Here is a 21,834-nt window from a genome sequence, read left to right on the forward strand (position 1 = left end):
GTTAAGGGAAAGGTTCTCAAGACCTCTCCTCATGCTTTCACACTTCTTTATCTCTTCCAGCTTTTCTAAACCCTGAGACCAGCACTGAAGAGTGCTGAAAAGAGAGATCTACAGAGACTACCATCTACGGTCCCTTCCCAGTAAATTCTACAGTGCAGTTTGCACGTTGGTAACTCCTGAGCATCACATTTCTAACTCTAAGGTCTTGCTCCTCAACAACAGACAGTTACAGCTTGGGTCCTCCTCTTTCTCTCCCTTGCACATCTCACCATCAGGCCAAGGGGGATGGAGTGAAGCTGAAGAAGGGAAGGGTTGGGTTGGATATTAGGGGGAAGTTTTTTACAGAGAAAGTGGTGAGGGGCTGGAACAGGCAGCCCAGAGAGGTGGTGGGTGCCCCATCCCTGGAAGTGTTCAAGGCCAGGTTGGGTGGGTCCTTGTAGATCCATGCCTGGAGGTTGGTGGGCCTGCCTGTGGCTTGCCTGTGGCCCCCAACCTTTCCCTCCCCTGGTTGGGTTGCGAGCCCCTTAGTGCCCGACTCCTGCGAGCACAAGCTGGCCCCAGGCACCGCTGGCACCCCCAAAAGTGGGGTGGAGGTGGCTGGTATCCCAGTGGGTTTGCTGGTGCCTGGGGGTGTGGGTGGGCTCGGAACGGGGCCAGCAGCACCCACAGGGGACCCTCACCCAGGCCCCCTCATGCTGAGCAGCGTCTCAGGGGCTGCAGTGGAGATAGGCCCTGAAGCCCTGAGGCTCGACCCAGAGGCCCTGAAGCAAGGCTGACCTCTAGATGAGTCTCACACCCCAGCACCGTGTTCCCTCCACAGCGGTCGGGATGCCGCTGTCTCTCTCTTCACATCTCTCTCAGATGGGCTTTCACCAAGGCCCGCTACTCCTTCCCCGAGCCCTGGCCCGGTGCCATGGAGGAGCTGGAAGCTCTCAAGCCATTGCCAGCCCTCCAGACCCATCAAGATCCTGAGGGACTGGGGACAGAGCCAGGGTCAGCACTTCACCAAGACTTCCCACTGGATCTGCCACTGGAGACTGACCAAGAGCAGGGCCATGGACAGGTCTGGGACAGGCCATGAGCAGCACGGACATGGAGCCTTCTCCTAGCAGACACCCAGCCATGGACATGGACAAGGAGTAGCTGGTCCTCGAGGTCATCCACACTCTGTGCAGCGTGGAGCGAGAGTGCTACAAGGAGCTACAGGCGTCTCTGGTCCTGTGGCAAGGGGCTATAAGGGGAGCCTGCAGTGTGATCCCACTTGGGGATCCCTCCCTCCAACCAATAGGAAGAAGGTGCTTGGCCAGATGAGTCTGCTGAAGCCCAGGCTGTGTCCCCGGTGTCTTGGAGAGGAGCAGCCAAGGCTGGACAAGGCTGCAGGGGAGGACTCAGTGAAGCATGAAAACACATGTGATCCCCTGTGTGCCCAGCACCGCAATAAACAATACCTGCTGAACAGCCACCAAGGCTGGGGAGTTTAGATTCCTGCTTTTCAAGGTATCACCCTCAACTCGGAGTCCTGTGCCTGTTGTGATTTTTGGCTGGCAGCCCCTGTACCCAGCTCCCAAGGAGATGCCCTCAAAGTTTCCGCCCCCCGGGAGATGCCGTGGGCAGCCTGTCCTTTCCAGCTCCCCCAAATGCCTTTCTCTTTTCTTTTTCATAGCTTTGTTCCATGGAGGCAGCATCAGAGCAGCCTCTCACTCCTGAAGAGCACCTTCCCCACCCCCACGCGGCTTCCCACGAGAGAAATTCTGCCTTCCCCATTCCCCCCTCCCACCCCAATCCTCTCCTGTGGAACATGAGGTTATCACGCTGGAAGGACGGGATGCCATGCGGAGGGACCTGGAGAAGTGGGCCCAGGGGAACCTCATGAAGTTCCACAAGGACAAGTGCAGGGTCCTGGCCTTGGGTCGGGGAAATCCTCACTGTCAATCCAGGCTGGGAGAGGACGTGGTAGAGAGCTGGTGAGAGGTGTCCCTGCCCATGGCAGGGGGTGGGACTCAATGATCTTTGAGGTCCCTCGCAGCCCTGAGCAGTCTGTGACCGTTGCTGGAAAAGCTTTGGGACAGCACAGGGAAGGACACAGAATAGAAATCCGTGGTAGGGCTGTTGCAGAGCCGAGCCTCAGCTTGGGTACCCCAAGCGCTCCCAGTTTGGGCTATTTTGGACCGGAAACACCCATCTGTCCCCAGAAGCATCCCCTCCCCCTGGTGGCACAGACAGAAAGGAGCCCTTTGGCCACCAACAGATTTAATTCCCCAGTGCTGCTGCCAGAAAATCGGGGTCAGGGGGGTGTGGCTGTCCCCCACACCTGGGCCACTGGGGGTGGGCTGGGTGACAGCACCAGCACCAAAGGTCCCCAGTGATTTCAGTTCCCAGGTGGTGAAGCAGGGTGGGCTTGGTGTGAGCCAGGTGCTGCTCCACGGGGCTGGGTGTCACGCTGCCGGCGTGCCATGCACTCGCCGAAAGCACGGACCTGGGGCTGGCAATGGCGCCAGTCCTGCCGCGCCGCCATGCAGTCCTGCAGCTCCCGGTGCTGCGCGGCGCAGCCCGTGCGTGAGATCATGGCGTCCACTGGGTCCTCCTCCTCCTCAGTCTTCTCCAACGACGGAGAGTTCCTGGCGTGCCCGGGTCTCGCCATCGCTGAGCCAGGCTGGAGCAAGGAAGCAGGGTTTGGGGTGCTACCTTCCCCTTCTTTGGGGGCACAAATTTCCGGGTGCCCAACACCCCACCCGTGGGTGCTCAGCACCCTCCTCACCCCCCACCTGCCCTTTCGCCCCAGCACGAGCCGTGCACTTTCTATGCCACTCCCGCGGGGGTCCAGCACCGGCCCCCACGGCCCCCCTTTCCCTTTCCCTTCCCCTTTCATTGCCTGCCCCCTCCCCCTCCATTGCCTTGCCCGCGCCCGCGCCCGCGCCCGCCCCCGCCCCCGCCCCCGCCCCGCCCCCCCCATACCCCTCCCCGTGCCTACCCAGCGGCGCAGCGCGGCCCCTTTAAGCCCGGTGACGGGGCGGGGCGCGGCTGTGGAAGCGCCCGCTCACTGGCGGCGTCTTTCCCTTTGCGCTTGGCGGGGGGCGGCGGGCAGGCCGGAGGCGGCAGAGGCGGCGTTGGCCGCGCTGGGATGGCGGCGGCGCTGCGGGTGCAGAGCGACTGGAGCCGGGCGCTGAGGTGGGCGCGGCCCTCGCCGTCCCCTTCCCCCGCTCCCTTCTCTGCTCTCTTTCCTCCGGCTCCGCTCACAGCCGCTCTTCCTCTCCGCAGGAGGGACGAGGGTGAGGCCTGGCTGAGCTGCCGCAGCCCTGGTGAGTGCTGAGGCGGTGTGGGGGGGCTCAGGGGGTGGCGGGCTGGGGCGAGAGGAGGCACACGGGGACACAGCACGGGCAGTGCTGTCAGGGACCGCAGAGATGGTTGAGTCCCGCCCCCTGCCATGGGCAGGGACACCTCTCACCAGCCCCAGCTGCTCAAGGCCCCATCCAACCCAGCCTTGGACACCTCCAGGGAGGGGGCAGCCACCACTTCCCTGGGCACCCTGTGCCAGGGCCTCACCACCCTCAGAGGGAAGAATTTCTTCCCATTATCCAATCTAAATTTCCCCCCTTCCAGTTTAAACCCGTCCCCCCTCGTCCTGTGTCTCCCTGCCCTTCTGAAAAGTCCCTCCCCAGCTTTCCTGTAGCCCCTTCAGGGACTGGAAGGTGCTGTAAGATCTCCCCAGAGCCTTCTCTTCCCCAGGCTGACCCAGACCACCTCTCCCAGCCTGGCTTCACAGCAGAGGTGCTCCAGCCCTCTGATCATTTCCGTGGCCTCCTCTGGGCTTGTTCCACCAGTCCCATGTGCTGCTTACGTTGGGGACTCCAGAGCTGGATGCAGTATTCAAGAAATTAATTAGGTTTTTATCTAGTATAAACAGGGCAAGTGAATAGTTTTCAACTCTGTGCTCATGTTTTGTTCTAAAATCTGTCTCTAAGGGCTAAATTATATGAAATGCTCCAGGCTGGGTTGGTGTAAAGAATTGCAGCAAAATTCCTTTCAGGTCCAGCTGAATCCATAACTTTTCCTTGTGTTTGTCAGGTTAATCAAGATCTTACTCACTTTTACAGTGCTAAACCCGAGGTTGAAACTAATGGCATTTACAGGATCCTAGAATCCCCTGGGTTAGAAGAGACCCTTGAGTTCACCGAGTCCAATCAGGGCCTGGTCCACCTCTAGATCATGTCCTTAAGCTCTTCATCTACACCCCTTTTAAATACCTCAAGTCTGGGGCTTAACGGGGTGGAGGGGTGCTGTGGGTTAGGAGAGATGAGGGCAGTTGGGGGGCTGTGTAAGAAGGAGTGAGGGCGGTTGGGAGTGTTTCCTGTGTCTCAGGGAGGGCTGAGGGTGGTTGGGAGGGGTGCCCTGTGGTTTGGGGCGGGCTGAGGGGAAGATAAGCTGGGGAGGGGGTGGGGTTGAGACGTGGCTGAGCTGATGGCTGTTCTCCCCACAGGGAAGCCCACCCTGTACGGCAGCTTGACCCGCCGTGGGCTCAGCACTGAGGGCGTCCCTGACATCGCTGCTTCCGAGGGCTTCGTGGTTGGGGAAGTCACCGAGGTGCTGGGGTGGGCTGGGGGATCGGTAACTGCCTTCTGTGTGTGAAGGGGTGGTACTGTTATACCAGCCAAAATAAGAGCCTAAAACTGTTTCCCAGTTCCCTGCATGGATTATCCAGCTGTCCTTGGCACCTCGCCTGTGCTGGGTCCTGGAGCTGGTCCGTAGCATCCGCTCATGAGTCTCCCTCTCTGGAGGTATTCAAGACCCATCTTGAGTTCCCAAGGTGAACTCAACTACAAGCCCCAAGCTGCTGTTCCCAGACTGCCACTGGTCACACACAGCCAAACTGGTGAGGTGGAACAGGTCTGGAACGAGGTGTACAGGGAAGGCAACAGCTCCCAGCAAAACAAAGTATATGGAGCAGGAGATCACCAGTATCTTCTCATGGAAGAACTTTTCCTGGTGAGGGTGAGGGAGCCCTGGGACAGGCTGCCCAGGGGGGTGTGGAGTCTCCTTCTCTGGAGATATTCCAGCCCTGTCTGGATGCCGACCTGTGCGCCCTGTCCTAGGGAGCTGCTTTGGCAGGGGGTTGGACCTGATGATCTCCTGAGGTTCCTTCCAACCCCTGGGATTTTGTGATCATGCTGGGGTCGTGTGTCCCATAATCTTAGCATCTCCTGACTTAGAAGGGACCCACATGGATCATAGAGTTCAACTCCTGGCTCTACACAGGCCCAGCCAACTCCTGTGGCCATAATGGCCATCACTTCCCACCCCAGGCTTTGTGTCTTGCAGCAGTAGAACGAAGCAAGCCCAACACTCTGCTTCATCCCTCCTCAGGCTCTTGAGAGACCACAGCCAGGTCCAAACCACAGTTCCACCTCGACAGCCTGACGGCCCTTCTAACTCTTCTTCTTCCCTTTTCTTCCCTCCTCTAGAAAAGCATTCTCATTTCTTGTCCACATGAAAATGCATCCACAAAGTTTCTGGCTCCTTACACAACTTTTTCCAGGATTCATCAGAAAAGTGTAAGTAACCTTGTGAAATGAGGTGGGGGGGAAACACATGGGACTGACCCCGAGCTTTCGCAGCGTGTCTCAGGCGTGTTGCATGCTTGGTCTGAGGGTTGACCAGCAGTGTGACTTCATATTTGAACTGGGTCATTAAATGTTATAGGATCAGAGAAACTTGGGGAAGTTGCTTGTGATTGGGAAAGCTGGAGAGCTGGGCAGGGAGAAACCAGGTGAGGTTTGATAAAAGCAAGTGGAGAGTCTTGCACTTGGGAAAGAATTGTACAGGCTGGGGGTGAGCTGCTGGAGAGGAGCTCTTCAGAGAAGGACTTGGAGGTCCTGGTGGGTGACAGGGTGGCCATGAGCCAGCAGTGTGCCCAAGGAGGCCAATGGGATCCTGGGGTGCATGAAGAGGAGCGTGGCCAGCAGGTCAAAGGAGGGGATCATCCCCCTCTGCTCTGCCCCGGTCAGGTCACACTTGGAGTGTTGTGTTCAGTTCTGGGCTCCCTGGTATAAAAGGGACAGGGATCTCCTGGAGAGAGTCCAGAGGAGGGACACGGAGATGATGAAAGGCCTGGAGCATCTCCCCTGTGAGGAAAGGCTGAGTGAGCTGGGGCTGTTCAGCCTGGAGAGAAGCAGCCTGAGAGGGGATCTGATCAATGGTTATCAATATCTGAAGGGTGGGACACAGGGGGACATGGCCAGCCTCTTCTCAGTGTCTGTGGGGACAGGACAGGGGGTGATGGCTTCAAGTTGGAAGTTTCTTGGGGTCCCTTCCAACCCAGACCAGTCTGTGATTCGATGATTCTTGTCCTTGTGTAAGGGTGTTAAGTGTTAGAAGAGCGTTACCGGGCTGGAACTGTGAAGCCGTGGTGATGGAAACTCTGCGCGGTGCTTTAAATCCCCCCAGCAGTGTATGTCTGGGGGTGACAGTAGCACCCGGTGATGTGCTTAGCAGGTCTCCCCCAGCAAGGAATTAGGCTCTGGAGCAGAAAACCCTATGTAGGAGGTGACACAAAGCTAATGTTTGGTGTTTCCACCCTCCTGCAGGTTACCTGTCTTGATATTTCCAGCGGCGGTGGGCTCGGCGTGTCAACCAGCACAGATGGGACCATGAAAATCTGGCAGGCTGCAAATGGAGAAATAAGAGTAAGAGCATCTAGCTTTGATGTTGTGTGTTGGCTGTGACCTTAACAAAGTCCTTTGACCATGAATTCAGTCAGGCTACCCATACACTGTGGCCTAGGGAAGGTGGGAACCTGACTTTTGGTTGCAGAGCTAATTGAAATTATCCACCTGGGAGGTTTGAAGTTCAATCTCTTGGAAAGCCTGACTGCTCCCAAGGGAAATGATGGCTGGCAATCCAGAGGGAAATCCCAGGTTGAAAACGAGAAAGGGTGGTTAGGAATGACAGCTCCTAACCTGTGTGCTGCAAGCCCTGAATTGGCTTCTGCAGTAGAGAAGAGGTGAGGAAAAAGACTCCTGCCTGTGATGAATTAACTGGGTCGTGGCTAGAAACACCGGTTACTGTGGTTCTTGTGCAGCTTGACCTGTCAGCTGCTTGTTTAGCAATGGATAAAGACATTTCACCCGTTCTTAGAACCAAATGTAGCATCCTTTGCTGTGTAATTAGCGACTCCAGCAGTGGAGGGAGGCACAAAGTGGACCTGCCAGCTCTGTGCCTGCCTCAAATTGAGATGAGTTCCCTTGCAAGAACCCAGACCCAGAGGATTTGAGCTTAATCCACTGCCCACGTGGGAACACCAAGTTTTAGAATCCCAGACTGATCTGGGTTGGAAGGGACCCCAAGGATCACAGAGTTCCAACCGCCCTGCCACAGGCAGGGCCACCAACCTCCAGGCCTGGAGCTACACAAGGGTGCCCAGGGCCCCATCCAACCTGGCCTTGAACACCCCCAGGTACAGGGCACCCACCCCCTCTCTGGGCAGCCCGTTCCAGCCCCTCACCACTCTTTCTGGAAAGAACTTCCCCCTAATATCTAATTTAAACCTCCCCTCTGTTAGCTTTAATCCACCCCCCTTGTCCTGCCATTAATTACCCTTTTAATAAGCCATTTCCCCTCCTGTTTATCTGCTCCCTTTAGGGAAGGGAAGGCTGCAGTGAGGTGCCCCCAGCTCCTTAAGCCTTTCTCCGTAGGGGAGGTGCTCCAGCCCTCTAATCATCTTTGTGGCCTCCTCTGACCCCTCTCCAACAGTCCCACATCTTTCTTGTGTTGGGGCCCCAGCTCTGGACACAGGACTCCAGCTGGGGCCTCCCGAGGGCAGAGCAGAGAGGGACAATCCCCTCTTCTCCAGTGTCACAGCTCAAGAGTCGCTCTGTGTAAGGGTGATAACAATGGAACTAGCACGTAGTTCTTTGTTTTCCAGAGACTGTTGGAAGGCCATGTGTATGATGTGAATTGTTGCAGGTTTTTTCCATCGGGCCTGGTGGTTCTGAGTGGAGGAATGGATGCCCAGCTAAAGATCTGGTCAGCAGAAGATGCCAGCTGCGTAGTAACATTTAAAGGTCACAAAGGAGGTACAGAGTGCTCAGGCTTTAAATACTGCTTCATCTGCCATGTGTATAACTGTTTTGTGCCTGAGGGGTAACGGTCAGTCACCAGCCTACTGGAACAGGCTGCCCAGGAGGGGAGAAGCCTCCCTTGTGAGGCAAGATAACACAACCCCTTTTTCCTTTTTCTCCTTTGGGTTTTGGGGAAATATTTTGACTCCTCCAAGTCTCAGGATGTCACCATGTGAAGATGCCCTGGCTGCAGGGCAAACCAAGGGTCTATAAAAGCTGGGACTTGGCTACAGAACCCCAGCCAGAGGTAGATTTTGAGTGGCACGTGGCCAGGGCTGTGGGCTTTGGCTTCTGCCCCCTCAGAAATCTGAAATGCGTTTAAAAGATGTGCCGGTTCTGAGGATAAACCTGGCTGGAGCTGTGTGGAGCCAGGAGTTGGACTCGGTGATCCATATGGGTCCCTTCCAAGTCAGGAGATTCTGGGATAAACAGCTCTAGGGTGAGGCTGAAGGCCACTCTCTACAGGGCGATGACAGGAAGAGTTTCATCTAGTGCAGTCACTACAGATATTTCTATTTGAGTTCTGGGAGCTTGATAGAATCACAAGGCTGGAAAAGACCTTAAGATCATCAAGTCCAACCATTCCCATCCTAAGCACAACCATAACCCTAAGTACCTCATCTACCCTTTTTTTAAAACACCCCCAGGGGTGGGGACTCAGCCCCCTCCCTGGGCAGCCTGTTCCACAGCCCCACAACTCTTCCAGGGAAGAACTTTTCCCTCCCATCTGAGCTGACCCTGCCCTGGTGCAGCTTGAGCCAATTTCTCTTTGTCCCATCTCCTGTCCCCTGGCTGAAGAGACCATCACCCACCTCTCTGCACCCTCCTGGCAGGTCAGTGGAGGCACTGAGAAGGTCTCCCCTCAGCCTCCTGTTCCCCAGGCTCAACACCCCCAGCTCCCTCAGCTGCTCCTCAGATGATTTGCAAAGCATCAATTAAATCCTCTAACCATCATTTTTCAGATCCAGACTCAACATCCCCATGGTTAACTCTTTTGGGGATGTTAGCAACTGGAATGAACTGTGCTTCTGATGTTGCTGTAGCTGGATGATGTGGATGCTTCTTGCCCCACACAAGCCTTAGCATGATCCAGAGTTGGGCTGGGCTTGGACTTCTGTCCAAGTTAGAGGCTGATTTTGGAGCTGGAAACTCAGCTGTGGTATCAGCTCAGTCTGAGGCAAGGTGTTGCCAATTATTTTACTGGTGATTCATGAAGTCACAGAAGCATAGGGGTTGGAAGGCACCTCCAGAGCCCATTGGGTCCAACCCCCCTGCCAAAGCAGCTCCCTAGGACAGGTCACACAGGTCGGTGTCCAGCCGGGGCTGGAATATCTCCAGAGAAGGAGACTCCACACCCCCCGAGCAGCCTGTCCCAGGGCTCCGGCACCCTGACCATGAAAAGTTCTTCCACGATACTGGTGATAATCTGCCTTTGTGCCAGGTGATGGCTCCTGCTCCATATGCTTTGCTTTGCTGGGGGCTGTTGCCTTCCCCGTACACCTCGTTCCAGACTTGTTCCAGCTCAGCCAGTTTGGCTGTGTGTGACCGGTGGCAGTCTGGGATCAGCACTTTGGGGCTTGTAGCGCAGTTCACCTTGGGCAATGAGCTGCTGCGTCTGTCCGTCTTCCATGCTGTCTGTCTGACTGTGGCCTTTGCCTTGACACAGGTATTTTGGACACTGCCATTGTGGATCGGGGAAGAAATGTCCTCTCCTGCTCTAGGGATGGCACCGTGCTTCTCTGGGACTGCGGGAAATCCTCCTGCCTGGGTGTCATCGCTGACTGTGGCTCTCCTGTCAACGGCATCGCTGTGGGTGCTGCTGACAGCTCCCTCAACCTGGGCTCGCCTGAAAAAGCTCCTAGTAAGGATCTTGCTCTTAAAAATTCATATTTCTTCTCCTAGCCCAAACTGCTTAGGTTTGTCACCAATAATGCTGAGTGTGGAGCTTGCTTCTGTGCCCCTCCTATCTGGGGAAGGGACCCTGGGTGACCAGACCAGAGCACTCTGGTCCTGTGGAGGAGTTGAGCGTTATCAAGCAGGTTAAGACCGACTGAGTCTCTCTAATTGCTCCTGGGGTGTCTCAGTTACTGTTACACAGCCAGGGAATTTGAGTATTATAAAGGAAAAGCTTTATGTGGAGTGAACTGGAGACACATGGCTCTTTCCTTGTGGTGGTGTGGCTCTGGCTGGAGGCCAGACATCCACCAAAGCTGCTCTGTCAGTGCCCTTCTCAGCTGGACAGGGGGAAAATAGATATTGAGGGGCTCAGGAGTGGAGATAAGGGCAGGGAGAGATCATTCCACAATCAGCGTCAGGGGCAGAACAGACTCAACAGGGAATAAAGGAGAGAGACTCTAATTGATGGCACTGCCCTGCACCCCCAGTGACACCAGAGTTGGGTGATGAGAAGTGTGGCCAGATCTTAAAGCACCTCCCCCCACCCCTCCCTTGTCAGCAGACTGAGCTTTAGCCAGGATTTCACTCCCTTCTTCCCCCCATTGTGGAACGGGGAGGGTCAGGGACTGGGGGAATGGGGATTTGGGTCAGTTTCTCACGAGCTGTTTTCCTTCCTTCTTAGCTGGGGAGGGAGGGATGGGGGCATTCCTCACCCCCTCTCCCTGCTGCACTGTGGGGTCCCACCCACAGCAGACAGTCCTCCAGGAACTTCTCCCGACATGAATCCTTTCCTGTGGGGCTTGAGCTCCTCACCAAGTGCCTCAGCGTGGGTCCTTCCATGGGGAGCCGACCTTCAGGCCCACCCAGACTGCTCCAGCCTGGTCCCCTACAGGGTCACAAGCTTCCCTCCCTCCCACCCAGCAGACCTGCTTCGGTGTGGGTCTGTCTGTCCACAGGCTCCAGGTTTCACTGCCAGGAGCTTGCTCACACCTGGGATTCCTACGGGGTCACAGCGCCCTTCAGGTGTTCCCACCTGCTCCAGCACGGGATCGTCCATGGGCTGTAGATGGGATCTCTGCTCCCTGTCATCATCCATGGGCTGTGGGGGGACACCCACTCCACCATGGGTTTCTCCAGGGGCTGCAGGGGCATCTTTCTCTCCGGCACCTGGGGTGCCTCCTCCCCCCTTCCCTGCCCTTGGTAGCTGCACAGCTCCTCACATCTCCACTCCCTTCTCTGGGGGCACAAAGCAGCTGCTTGAGGGTTTGTTTCTCCTCACTGTGGTTCCCAGAGATGCTGTGACCATCGCTGATGGGCTCGGCCTTGGTCAGCAACGACTCCGGCCTTGAGCCATCTGGTGTTTGCTCTGTGGGGCCTGCAGAGAGCTTCTGGCTGCTTTTTGGCAGCCCCCCTTCTCCATGAGAACCCAGCCACCCAAAACTGTGAGACTCAGGGTACAGAGTTAACACCATTACGGGTTCAGCTGTCGGGTTTGGGTATCACCAAGGCTCATTCCGTCCCCCGCTGGAGTGAACTGATGTCTTTGTCAGGTGACCGTGAGGTTGGGACAGAAGGGAAAGTCCTGCTGCTGGCTCGAGAAGATAAGAAGCTTCAAGGAGTGGGACTGCAGAGCAGGCAGCCGGTAAGGGGACTCTCAGAGGTGTTTCCCTGGGGAAGGTGCTAGAAAATCCGCTCAGAGGCATCAGGCCTTTGGCTTCTGTTTCCTTGGGTTGGAAGCTGTGGGTTGTGTGGCTGTGCAGAGCACTGGGCTGAGGAATGAAACCAGGTTCAAAACAACCCAGATCAGTGAGGTGGTTAGTGTTAATCCTGTTCCTTTCCCCTGGTGAGGTCCCCCCCAGGCCACACAACGGGACAGAGCCAGGCCAGGTGGTGGTGGGGAGCTGATCCACCTGCCTTTGGGCTTGTGTGCTCCCCAGATATGCTCTAAACGAAACACCAGTACCACAAAGTGGTGCTGTCTGTGCTTCCCACTGGCCAGATTTATTTGAGAGGGGGGAGGTTAAGGATTAAGAATTGGCTCTGGAATTTAACCCAGGTACTGGGTTAAATGAAAGGCTCTTTAAACACTGGCCAGTAGATGTCACCGTGAGTGCAGGAACCGCAGGCTGCCTCCTGCATCCAGAGTGGAAAGCTGCTCTTGGTTCTGCCTGGTGTTTTAACCACGGTGTGAAGGGAACCTCAGGTGGTCAGCAGTCCATTGCTCTCCTTTTGGAGAGGGAAGATGGTGGTGAATGGAGTCACAAGTGGTGTTCCTCAGGGGTTGGTCCTCCAACCCACCCTCTTTAATATCTTCATTGATGATTTGGAGGAGGGAATTGTGTGCTCCTTCAGTAAGTTTGCAGATGACACCAAGTTAGGGGGAAGTGTGGATCTGGCAGAGGGTGGGAATGCCCTCCAGAGGGACCTGGGCAGCTTGGATCGATGGGGAGAGGCCAGTGGGATGGAGTTCAACACGGTGACACGACGGATCATGACGTGAGGAGGTCTCCCCTCAGCCTCCTCCAGGCTGAACACCCACAGCTCCCTCAGCCACTCCACGTAGGATCAAATCTCAGCCTTTTGGCTAAGAGTGTAGTGTCTCTTCTTATCAGTTTAATATCTGATACGTCCTTGATGAGAGGGTTTTATATTAAATGAATTTTTCGTCTTGGGAGTTGAACCCTGAATTTGCCTGTGGCAGGGGGGTGGGAACTTGGGGTCCCTTCCAACCCAGACCATTCTGTGATCCTGTGATTTGCCCTCCAGCCCCTTCCCCAGCCTGGTTGCCCTTCTCTGGACACATTCCAGGACCTCGGCGTCCTTCTTACGGTGAGGAGCCCAGAACTGGACCCAACAGTCGAGGTGCAGCCTCACCAGTGCCCAGTCCAGGGACACAGGATCATCGAGTCCAACCCCAGGATCCAGGAGCATTTCCTGACTGCGCCGTGTCTGCTGACTTGGCGAGACTGATCCTGGAGACCTGTTCTCCTGCCCATCTTGGAGCAGGGCTGAGGGGTTACTAACCTGGCTCTGGGTTTGCCAGTTTGTGCTGTGGCTCCTGGAACTTCTGGGTGTCCCGTGGCCTCATCTGTCAGTGTCTGACCCTTGCATTTGTTCTGTGTCCTCAGGTGTTCCTCTTCATCGGATCCGATGCGTTCAACTGCTGCACGTTCCTCTCTAGTACCTACATCCTAGCAGGGACTCAGGATGGGAACATCTATCAGCTGGATGTGAGAAATATTAGGTGAGTGTGTGCCAGGAGCTGGGAGTTATTGAACAACCAACATGATCTCCTACTGGAAGGCGACCTGCTCAGTAAAAGGATCATATAATCATAGACTGGTCTGGGTTGGAAGGGACCCCAAGGATCATAGAGTTCCCACCCCCTGCCACAGGCAGGGCCAACAACCTCCAGGCCTGGATCTGCACAAGGTTGCCCAAGGCCCCAGACCAACCTGGCCTTGAACACACCCACGGATGGGCCACCCACCACCTCTCTGGGCAGCCTGTTCAAGAGGGCAAGGTGTGGATGTTGTCTACCTGGACTTAGTAAAGCCATTGATGCTGTTTGTTAGGGCACTCTCCTGGAGAACCTGGCTACTCAGGGCTTGGGTGGGCTTACGCTTCACTGGGTAAGAAAAAGAGCTGGATCCCCGGGCCCAAAGAGTTGTGGTGAATGGAGTTAAATCCAGTTGGTGGCCGGTCACAAGTGGTGTTCCCTGGGCTCAGTTCCCAGACACTCCTGGGTGATCACTGATCACACCCCCACGTCCTGCAGATGTTCCTCCTGTTATCTTCTAACCCTGAGCTCGTATTCACGCATTGGGGTGGGCTCCTGACTACAGCCTGTAACCACCTTCCTTGTTTCTTCTCCTCCTTCTAGTGCTCCAATCCAGGTGATCCATAGATCAGGAGCACCAGTGCTGTCGCTGCTCCCATACCGAGACGGATTTATCGCCAGCCAAGGTACCTCAAGTGTTCCCCTCTTCCAGTAGAAATTGTAGAAGCAAATTGAGGAGCTTTGTGCTCTTCGTTACCCTTTTACATATAAGCACAGTCTGTGTGGGCAGTGTGTCCCTGGCAATGAGTGAGGGGATGTAGCTGTGTTACATGGCTGCTGTTGGCATCATGAGTTCCGTTCCTCACCTTCCCTGTGTTCCTCCAGAATAGGGTCTGAGGGCGCCTCTCGGCTGCTAGAGCCTTTTCTCATCTCTCTGACATCTTCACAGCATGTTTCCCTCTGTACCCTGTGATCAGTGACCCTGTACTGGGCATTGGTGAGGCTGCTCCTCCAGTGCTGAGTCCAGTTCTGGGCTCCTCACCATCAGAAGGACATGGAGGTCCTGGAGCAAGTCCAGAGAAGGGCAGCCAGGCTGGGGAAGGGGCTGGAGGGCAAATCCTCTGAGGAGTGGGTGAGGGAGCTGGGGGTGTTGAGCCTGGAGAAGAGGAGGCTGAGGGGAGACCTTCTCAGCGCCTCCACTGACCTGCCAGGAGGGTGCAGAGAGGTGGGTGATGGTCTCTTCAGCCAGGGGACAGGAGATGGGACAAGGGGAAATGGGCTCAAGCTGCACCAGGGCAGGGTCAGCTCAGATGGGAGGGAAAAGTTCTTCCCTGGCAGAGTTGTGGGGCTGTGGAACAGGCTGCCCAGGAAGGGGGCTGCGTTGGACTTGATGAGCTTAAAGGTCTTTTCCAACCTCAGGATTCTGTGCCCAGGCCTTTTCACTGGGCCCACTGGAGCTGTCTGTAATTAAGAGCGTGGCTCACTTCACTAATCGCCCTGTTTTCCTTCCTCTGGCCAGGCGATGGAACCTGCTTCATCATTCAGCAAGACCTCGATTACATCCTGGATCTCACAGAAGCGGACTGTGACCCTGTGTACAAGGTGAGGGATGCTGTCTTATCACCCCAGGTAAGGGGTGTAGGGAAGCTTGATGCCAGGTAGCAGGCAGCTGCCCTTATCTCAGGACTTGGCAGCCTGCACCTCAGGTTCCTTCACACAGTTGCCTTTTAAGCTGGTTTCCCCCCCTCCCCCAAATAATCTAAATATTTGGCATAAACAAACCCTCTGGCCTCTTATCTGCATCATGCAGGAGCGATACCAAAGCAGCAGAGTAGCTTGGTTGTTGGAGCAGCTCTGGCAGAATTAACTGAGCTGTGAATTAATTGTGCTTGGAGGATCCTTGGGGGTAGAAGCAACAGCTGGCTGGGCACTGCTGCCTCTTCTCTTGCCCCCTGGTGACTCGGGACCCAAAAGCAGGCCTCTGGCTCCTGTGTTTCCGGACACCCCGCTGCCCTTGGGAGTGTGACACGGGTTCCCTCAGCTCTCAGCTTGGTGGTGCCAGTGGAAATGTGCTTTTGGTTTTAACCCACAGAATCACCAGGTTGGAAAAGTCCCTTAAGCTCAGGGAGTCCTGTCCTGTGCTGACCCAGATCTCTCAGTACCTCATCTCCCCATCTGTTAAACACCCCCTTGGGATGGGGACTCAGCCCCTTCCCTGGGCAGCCTGTTCCACAGCCCCACAACTCTGCCAGGGAAGAACTTTTCCCTCCCATCTGAGCTGACCCTGCCCTGGTGCAGCTTGAGCCCATTTCCCCTTGTCCCATCTCCTGTCCCCTGGCTGAAGAGACCATTGCCCACCTCTCTGCAGCCTCCTGTCAGGTAGCTGTAGGTGCTGAGAAGGTCTCCCCAACCCACTCCAGCTCTGCCAGCCAGTTTTCCCCCTTCTAAGTACCACTCCTGTGGAGGCTGAGATCTGACCCACACAACTCCTTGGTGTCTCACCCCCTTTTTGCATTTAACAGAAGAACCTCTGGAATCAATGCCAGAAACAGGCTGTTAGCTGTCACTTGAGCAGCAACTCTCCTTAAATCCCACTCACTTTCCCCTCCCTCTTTTTCAGGTAGCTGCTTGGGAGAAGCAAATTTACACGTGCTGCAGAGATGGCATAGTGAGGAGATACCAACTTTCTGACCTTTAGTTGCCTGGATCAGTGTGGAGTTGCACCAAAGTAACTCTTCCAAGCTTATTTTCTGGGGTGGTGTGTTTGAGGTGCGTGTGTAGAAGCTTCTGAGGCCTGTGGAATCTTCTGAGGCCGTTGGGATGAGCGGGCTCTGTACAGCTGTTTTTGGGGATGTTTCTTACTGTGGGACAACTTTGGATTTTTTTTTTTTTTTATTGAGTGGGAGAGAGGGGCTCTGAGGTGTCAGGGAGGGTCTTGTGCTGCCACACATCTTCTCACTGCTGGCATGGGGCGTGGGGGGTGTGTGTGTAAAATAATAAAATATATTGGATGTGGGGGTGACCTTATGGCAGAATGGCCTGAAATAAAGCAACTGCTTTAGTAACACCATGTGGGAAATACATTTTCACAGACTCACAGAACTGCAGGGGTTGGAAGGGACCTCCAGAGCCCATCGGGTCCAACCCCCCTGCCAAAGCAGCTCCCTAGGACAGGTCGCACAGGTCGGTGTCCAGACGGGGCTGGAATATCTCCAGAGAAGGAGACTCCGCACCCCCCTGGGCAGCCTGTCCCAGGGCTCCCTCACCCTCACTGGGAAGAAGCTCTTCCCCAGATTGGTGTGGAACTCCCTGTGCTCCAACTTGAGGCCATCGCCCCTTGTCCTGTCCCCACAGACAATGAGAAGAGGCTGGCCATGTCCCCCTGTGTCCCACCCTTCAGATATTGATACCCATTGATCAGATCCCCTCTCAGGCTGCTTCTCTCCAGGCTGAACAGCCCCAGCTCACTCAGCCTTTCCTCGAGGGGAGATGCTCCAGGCCTTTCATCCTCTCCGTGTGCCTCCCTCCTCTGGACTCTCTCCAGGAGCTCCAAGAAAACTCATTTTAAAAAGCCAAAGTGTTTTTAAAAGGAAATAGAAAGAACCCGCGGGCGAGGCGGGGCCCGGGGCGGGAGGGCAGAACTGCCCCTGCCGTGCTGCCCTGCGCGGCCCGGAAGCGCCGGGCTCCATGGCAACGGGACGCCATGGGGCAGAACTACTACGCCGTGCTGGGCCTGGAGCGGGGGGCCGCGGACGCCGACATCAAGAAGGCGTGAGGGGCTGCGGCCTGGCGGAGATGGGAGCCCCACGGCCGGCCGGCGCTGGGGGGGTGCGGGACGGGGTGTTGGGGATGGGGGAAGCCCCGTGTGTCTCCGCAGCAGGGCCCTGAAGTGGGAGGTGGGGAGGAGGGAGGGGCCTGGGAGAAGCGGCAGGGCCACAAATCCTGGGAGAAGGAGGGAGGGAGCAGCCGGGGCTGGGGGTGTCCTGCCCCTGCGTCCCCTCCCGCGTCCCCGCGTCCCCGCCCCCCCAGGGCGGGCTGGCTGCAAGGCTGGCTTTTCCCTTCTTTTCCCCTCCATAGCTATCGGAAACTGGCCTTAGAGAATCATCCATTCAAATGCAAGGAGCCCTGGGCACCGGAGAGGTTCAGGCAGCTGGCAGAGGCCTATGATGTGCTCAGCGACCGTAAGTGGGGGGACAGTCCCGGCCCCTGGGTCTGGGGGGGGGGGTGGGCCTGGCAGTGAGACGCCTCTGCTCCGGCCAGAGGTCTAAGCCCCCTGTCATTAGCACCCTATGGAGGTGGCATCAGCCCTTGAGCCCCAGCAGCTGGCAGCTCTTCCTGCTGCCATCCCACTTGGAGAGGGATGGAAGCCCTTCTCCAGCCTCTTCCCGATCGCAGCCTGGATCTCAGGCTCTTCCCCTGCTGTGGGAGACCATGGCCAGTGCTGACTGCTCCTTGTTCCCTAAGCCATGAAGAAAGGGATCTACGACAAGTATGGAGAAGAGGGTCTCAAAGGTGGCATCCCCTTGGAGCTTGGGGACGAGAACCCCTGGAGCGTGGGCTACGTGTTTCACAACAACCCTGACAAAGTCTTCAGGGAGTTCTTTGGTGGAGACAACCCCTTTGCAGGTAGGTGGGGGTGACACTCTCCTAACACATGAGCATGTGGCTGTGAAGTTTAACAGGGGCAAGTGCTGCATTCTGCCCCTGGGAAGGGGTGACTCTGGCTGCACACCCGGGCTGGGGGATGAGGCACTGGAGGCCAGTCGTGCTGAGAGGGGTTTGGGGGAGTCTTGGTTGATAGCAAGTTACCCTTGAACCAGCAGCATGTGCAAGCAGCCAGGAGGGGCAACCACATCCTGGGGTGCTCTGACTTGACCTGTGTGGAGCCAGGGGTTGGACTTGGTGGGCCTTAGGGGTCCTTTCCAGCTGAGGAGATCCTGGGATTCAAAATAAACACACTCCTAGGGAAAGAGCACTTCAGCTGGAGCGGGAATGTGGTCACAAGCAGAAGGAGATGAGAGGTTCCTGTTTGCCTGGCATCCTTGGGGTGCTCCGTGATAAGGAGACCCCAGGGGACTCCCCGACCTCTGGTCAGAGTGAGGTGACCCCCTGCTCTGCTCACTCACCCAGAGTTCTTTGACAAGGATGGCTCGGAGCTGATCCTGCCCTTCGGAGGGCTGCGAGGAAGAGGAGCGATGAAGCAAGACCCCCCGATCGTGCGGGATCTCTACCTCTCCCTTGAAGACCTTTTCCATGGCTGCACCAAGAAGATTAAGATCTCCCGTAGGGTGGGTGGAGGTGGGGAGCTCAGCAGGGGGAGGAATTTGGGTCTGGACTCTGGCTGTAGGATGTTTTGGTGGCAGAACCTGAGGTTTTAGAGCTGGTCCTGCTCAGGGGGCTTGGCAGACCCCGGCACTCCGCATCTGTGCTGTGCCACAGAGAGGAATCTGAACCAGACTGAGCACAGATGCTGGAAGGATCTGAGCTGGTACCCTCCTCCTCTGGCTGGAGATGGGGAAATCAGCAGGAGGGGATGATGTAAAAGCTGATGGGAACAAGGGGCTTATTTTGGAGAGGGGACACAGCATTACCTGGGCAACCACAGACTCATTTTCCCTTGGGGCTGCATCTCCTTCATGCTGTCAGCAATCTGTATCCCTCTTCCTGCTGTCACCATCTCCTGGTTCCAGCCCTGAGTGTCTCCTGCTCAGTCTGACTCCATTTGTCCCTGCCATGCTGTGGAGTTGGAGCCACCCTCACTCTCCTCTGCACCGGCTTGAACGCAGCTGGATGAGCAGAGCAGCTGTGACCCCCTCTCCGTGCTGTCCCTCAGGGTGTCACAGCCCTGAGGAGCAGGACTTGGGGGTACCAGTGGGTGAGAAACTGGCCATGACCTGTCACTGTGCGCTGGCAGCCCAGAAAGCCCCCCCTGTCCTGTGCTGCATCCCCAGCAGCAGGACCAGCAGGGCTGGGAAAGGGGGATTCTGCCCCTGTGTTTGGGGGTCCGCAGGACAAGGAGGACATGGAGCTGTGGGAGCCAGTCCCCAGGAGCCCCAGAGATGATGGGAGAGCTTGAGCCCCTCTGCTCTGGAGCCAGGCTGGGAGAGCTGGGCTGGCTGAGCCTGGAGGAGAGAAGGCTGCTTCTGGGGAGAGCTCCCAGCCCCTTCCCATCCCTCAAGGAGAGCTGGAGAGGGGCTGGTGCCCAGGGCAGGGAGGGCCGGGCCCAGGGAAATGGCCTTGAGCTGCAAGAGGGCAGCTGGAGAGGGGCTGGGGGGCAGAAATCCTTCCCAGGGAGGGGGGAGGCCCTGGCACAGGGTACCTGGAGAAGCTGGGGCTGCCCCTGGCTGCGTCTCAGGGTTCAAGGCCAGGTTGGATGGGGCCTGGGGCACGCTGTGCTGGTGGGGGTGTCCCTGCCCGTGGCAAGGAGGCACTGGGGGGGAATTGGAGGTCCCTTCCAAGCCAACCCAGTCTGTGATTCTCTGAGCCAGCTCTTCTGATCCCCTCATCTCCCCCAGGTGATGAATGAAGATGGTCAGACAAGCACCATGAGAGAGAAAATCCTGACGATCGAGGTGCAGCCGGGGTGGAAGCGGGGCACTCGCATCACCTTTGAGAAGGAAGGAGACCAGGTAATGGTCATGGTGGGAAGTTCTGGGCCGGGTTTCCTCAGGACCAACCATCTCTCCAGGCCATGGGCACTTTGTCACATGGCTCCCAGCACAATTCCCTGGTCCTGATAGAAAACCATTTGGTTTCTAGCAAACCATCCCCAGGTGTCTTTTCAGTTTGGGTTTTTCTCCCCTTAATTTTAGGGCCCAAACATCATCCCATCTGACATCACCTTTGTTGTCCAAGAGAAACTCCACCCGAGGTTTCAAAGAGTCAACGACAACCTCACCTATGTCAGCACCATCACCTTGGGAAAGGTAAAGAGCCAAGGGAGGCAACGGGGCCAAGCCCAAACCTCTGCTTTCCCTCTGGGGCTGCAGATGCAGCTCTGAGTCCCACTCCCGTGCCTTGCAGGCCCTCATCGGCTGCACGGTGGACGTGAAGACGCTGGACGGGCGGCTCCTCAACATCCCCATCAACGACATTGTGGAGTAAGTGCTGCTGGGCAGATGGATGGTTGGGCTGGGTGGCCAGATGGGGCCTTTCTGCAGAGCTCGGTGGCCAAGGAGATGAACAGGCGCTCGGGAAGAATCACAGAGTCACAGAGTCACAGGGTTGGAAAAGCCCTTAAAGCCTCAGCCTCCTCTTCTCCAGGCTCAACACCCCCAGCTCTCTCAGCCGCTCCCCAGAGGATTTGCCCTCCAGCCCCTTCCCCAGCCTGGTTGCCTATTTCTGACACAAGCCAGGATGCCATTGGCCTTCCTGGTCACCCGGGCACACTGCTGGCTCATGGTCAGTCACCCACCACCCCCAGGCCCTTCTCTGCCTGACAGCTCTCCAGCCAGTCTCCCCCAGCCTGTAGCACTGCTCGGGGTTGTTCTGTCCCATGTGCAGCACTCCAGCCTGTTCAGATCCCTCTGAAGAGCCTCCCTACCCTAAGGCTGATCAACACTTCCTCCCAGCTTAGTGTCATGACCTCAGGATTGACCTGGAAAAAGGTGGGAAAGGCAGTGAGGTGAAGGCTGGGTGGTAGAGCCCACAGGGCACGGGACGTGGGGATGTGAGGCTGGAGGAGGACGGGCCGTCAGTTGAAGCTGGAGGAGCAAAGTGACCTCCAGAAACCCCCTGAGAAGCGTGCATGGGGCTCTGTGCCGTGACACGTGGCTGTGGGCTCCAGGCCAGGATTGTCCTGTGGCTCCTCAGCCCCTTCCTTTGCTTTGCAGCCCCAAGTACTGCAAGGTGGTGCCAGGGGAGGGGATGCCGCTGCTCCACAACCCCAGGCGCAAGGGCGACCTCCTCATCTACTTCAACATCTGCTTTCCCAAGAACCTTACAGCTGAGCAGAAACTGCTCTTGCAAAGGGCTCTCCTCTCCTAGGGGACAATGTCCTTCCCCTTCCCCTCTCACCGATAAAGTGCTGGAGCCAGCACTGTCACAGGCCAGAGCTGGGTGCAGCCCTGGGATCCTTGAGGCTGTTTCTCCCGTCTCTCAGATCCACCTTGTTTTCCCAACATGGTGCCAGCCTGCAGCAACCCAGAGGGTGATGGAGGATTCTTGTGGGGAGGGGGGGAGCAGGGGGGCTTGCAGTACTCCCAGCACAGCTCATGCATGAGGACAGGGAGGGTTTGGGCGTGCGGGGGTGGCAAGGGGAGTACTGGGGGGTAGGGGAAAAGATTTACTCCAAGCCTCGCTGTAGCCATGACAACGGTTGGGCTCTGGCAGATGTGATCCCTGAGGTGCCTCCAGGATGGTGGCGATGGCCTCAGGCGTTGGGCTCAGGAGGGGACCCCCTGCCCATGGCCATTGGGCCCCATTTCAGCTGCTCATAGGTGAGGAATGTCACAAGGCTCCAGGACCTGAGCAGCAGGAACCTTCCAGAGTGTCTGGGCTCAGGATGTCCTGTCCCATCTTCCTCCACTCCAGCAGCAGCTGCGT

The 21,834-nt window shown here is 56.8% G+C and overlaps 2 protein-coding genes across 2 annotated transcripts; both read left to right on the forward strand.

The window, feature by feature from the left end:
• Nucleotides 1-3,121: 3,121 nt before the first annotated feature.
• On the forward strand, nucleotides 3,122-16,357 carry LOC311193727 (proteasomal ATPase-associated factor 1-like; the record flags this gene model as incomplete). The annotated part of the gene is made up of 12 exons (XM_084266659.1): nucleotides 3,122-3,168; nucleotides 3,259-3,299; nucleotides 4,478-4,581; nucleotides 5,460-5,549; nucleotides 6,582-6,680; nucleotides 7,919-8,069; nucleotides 9,781-9,975; nucleotides 11,561-11,652; nucleotides 13,139-13,254; nucleotides 13,894-13,976; nucleotides 14,810-14,892; nucleotides 15,911-16,357. 12 exons carry the CDS (start codon nucleotides 3,122-3,124, stop codon nucleotides 15,986-15,988), a joined length of 1,179 nt encoding a protein of 392 aa, XP_084122785.1. The 3' UTR covers nucleotides 15,989-16,357.
• Nucleotides 16,358-16,993: 636 nt separating this feature from the next.
• Nucleotides 16,994-21,276, forward strand: LOC311195718 (dnaJ homolog subfamily B member 13-like; the record flags this gene model as incomplete). The annotated part of the gene is made up of 8 exons (XM_084269144.1): nucleotides 16,994-17,061; nucleotides 17,368-17,471; nucleotides 17,755-17,916; nucleotides 18,421-18,578; nucleotides 19,806-19,919; nucleotides 20,103-20,216; nucleotides 20,314-20,390; nucleotides 21,123-21,276. The coding sequence occupies 8 exons, from the start codon at nucleotides 16,994-16,996 to the stop codon at nucleotides 21,274-21,276; spliced, it is 951 nt and encodes a 316-aa protein (XP_084125270.1).
• Nucleotides 21,277-21,834: the final 558 nt, after the last annotated feature.

The sequence above is a fragment of the Gallinula chloropus genome (genome assembly GCF_964237585.1).
Source record: "Gallinula chloropus genome assembly, chromosome: 1".
Classification (NCBI taxonomy): Eukaryota; Metazoa; Chordata; class Aves; order Gruiformes; family Rallidae; genus Gallinula; species Gallinula chloropus.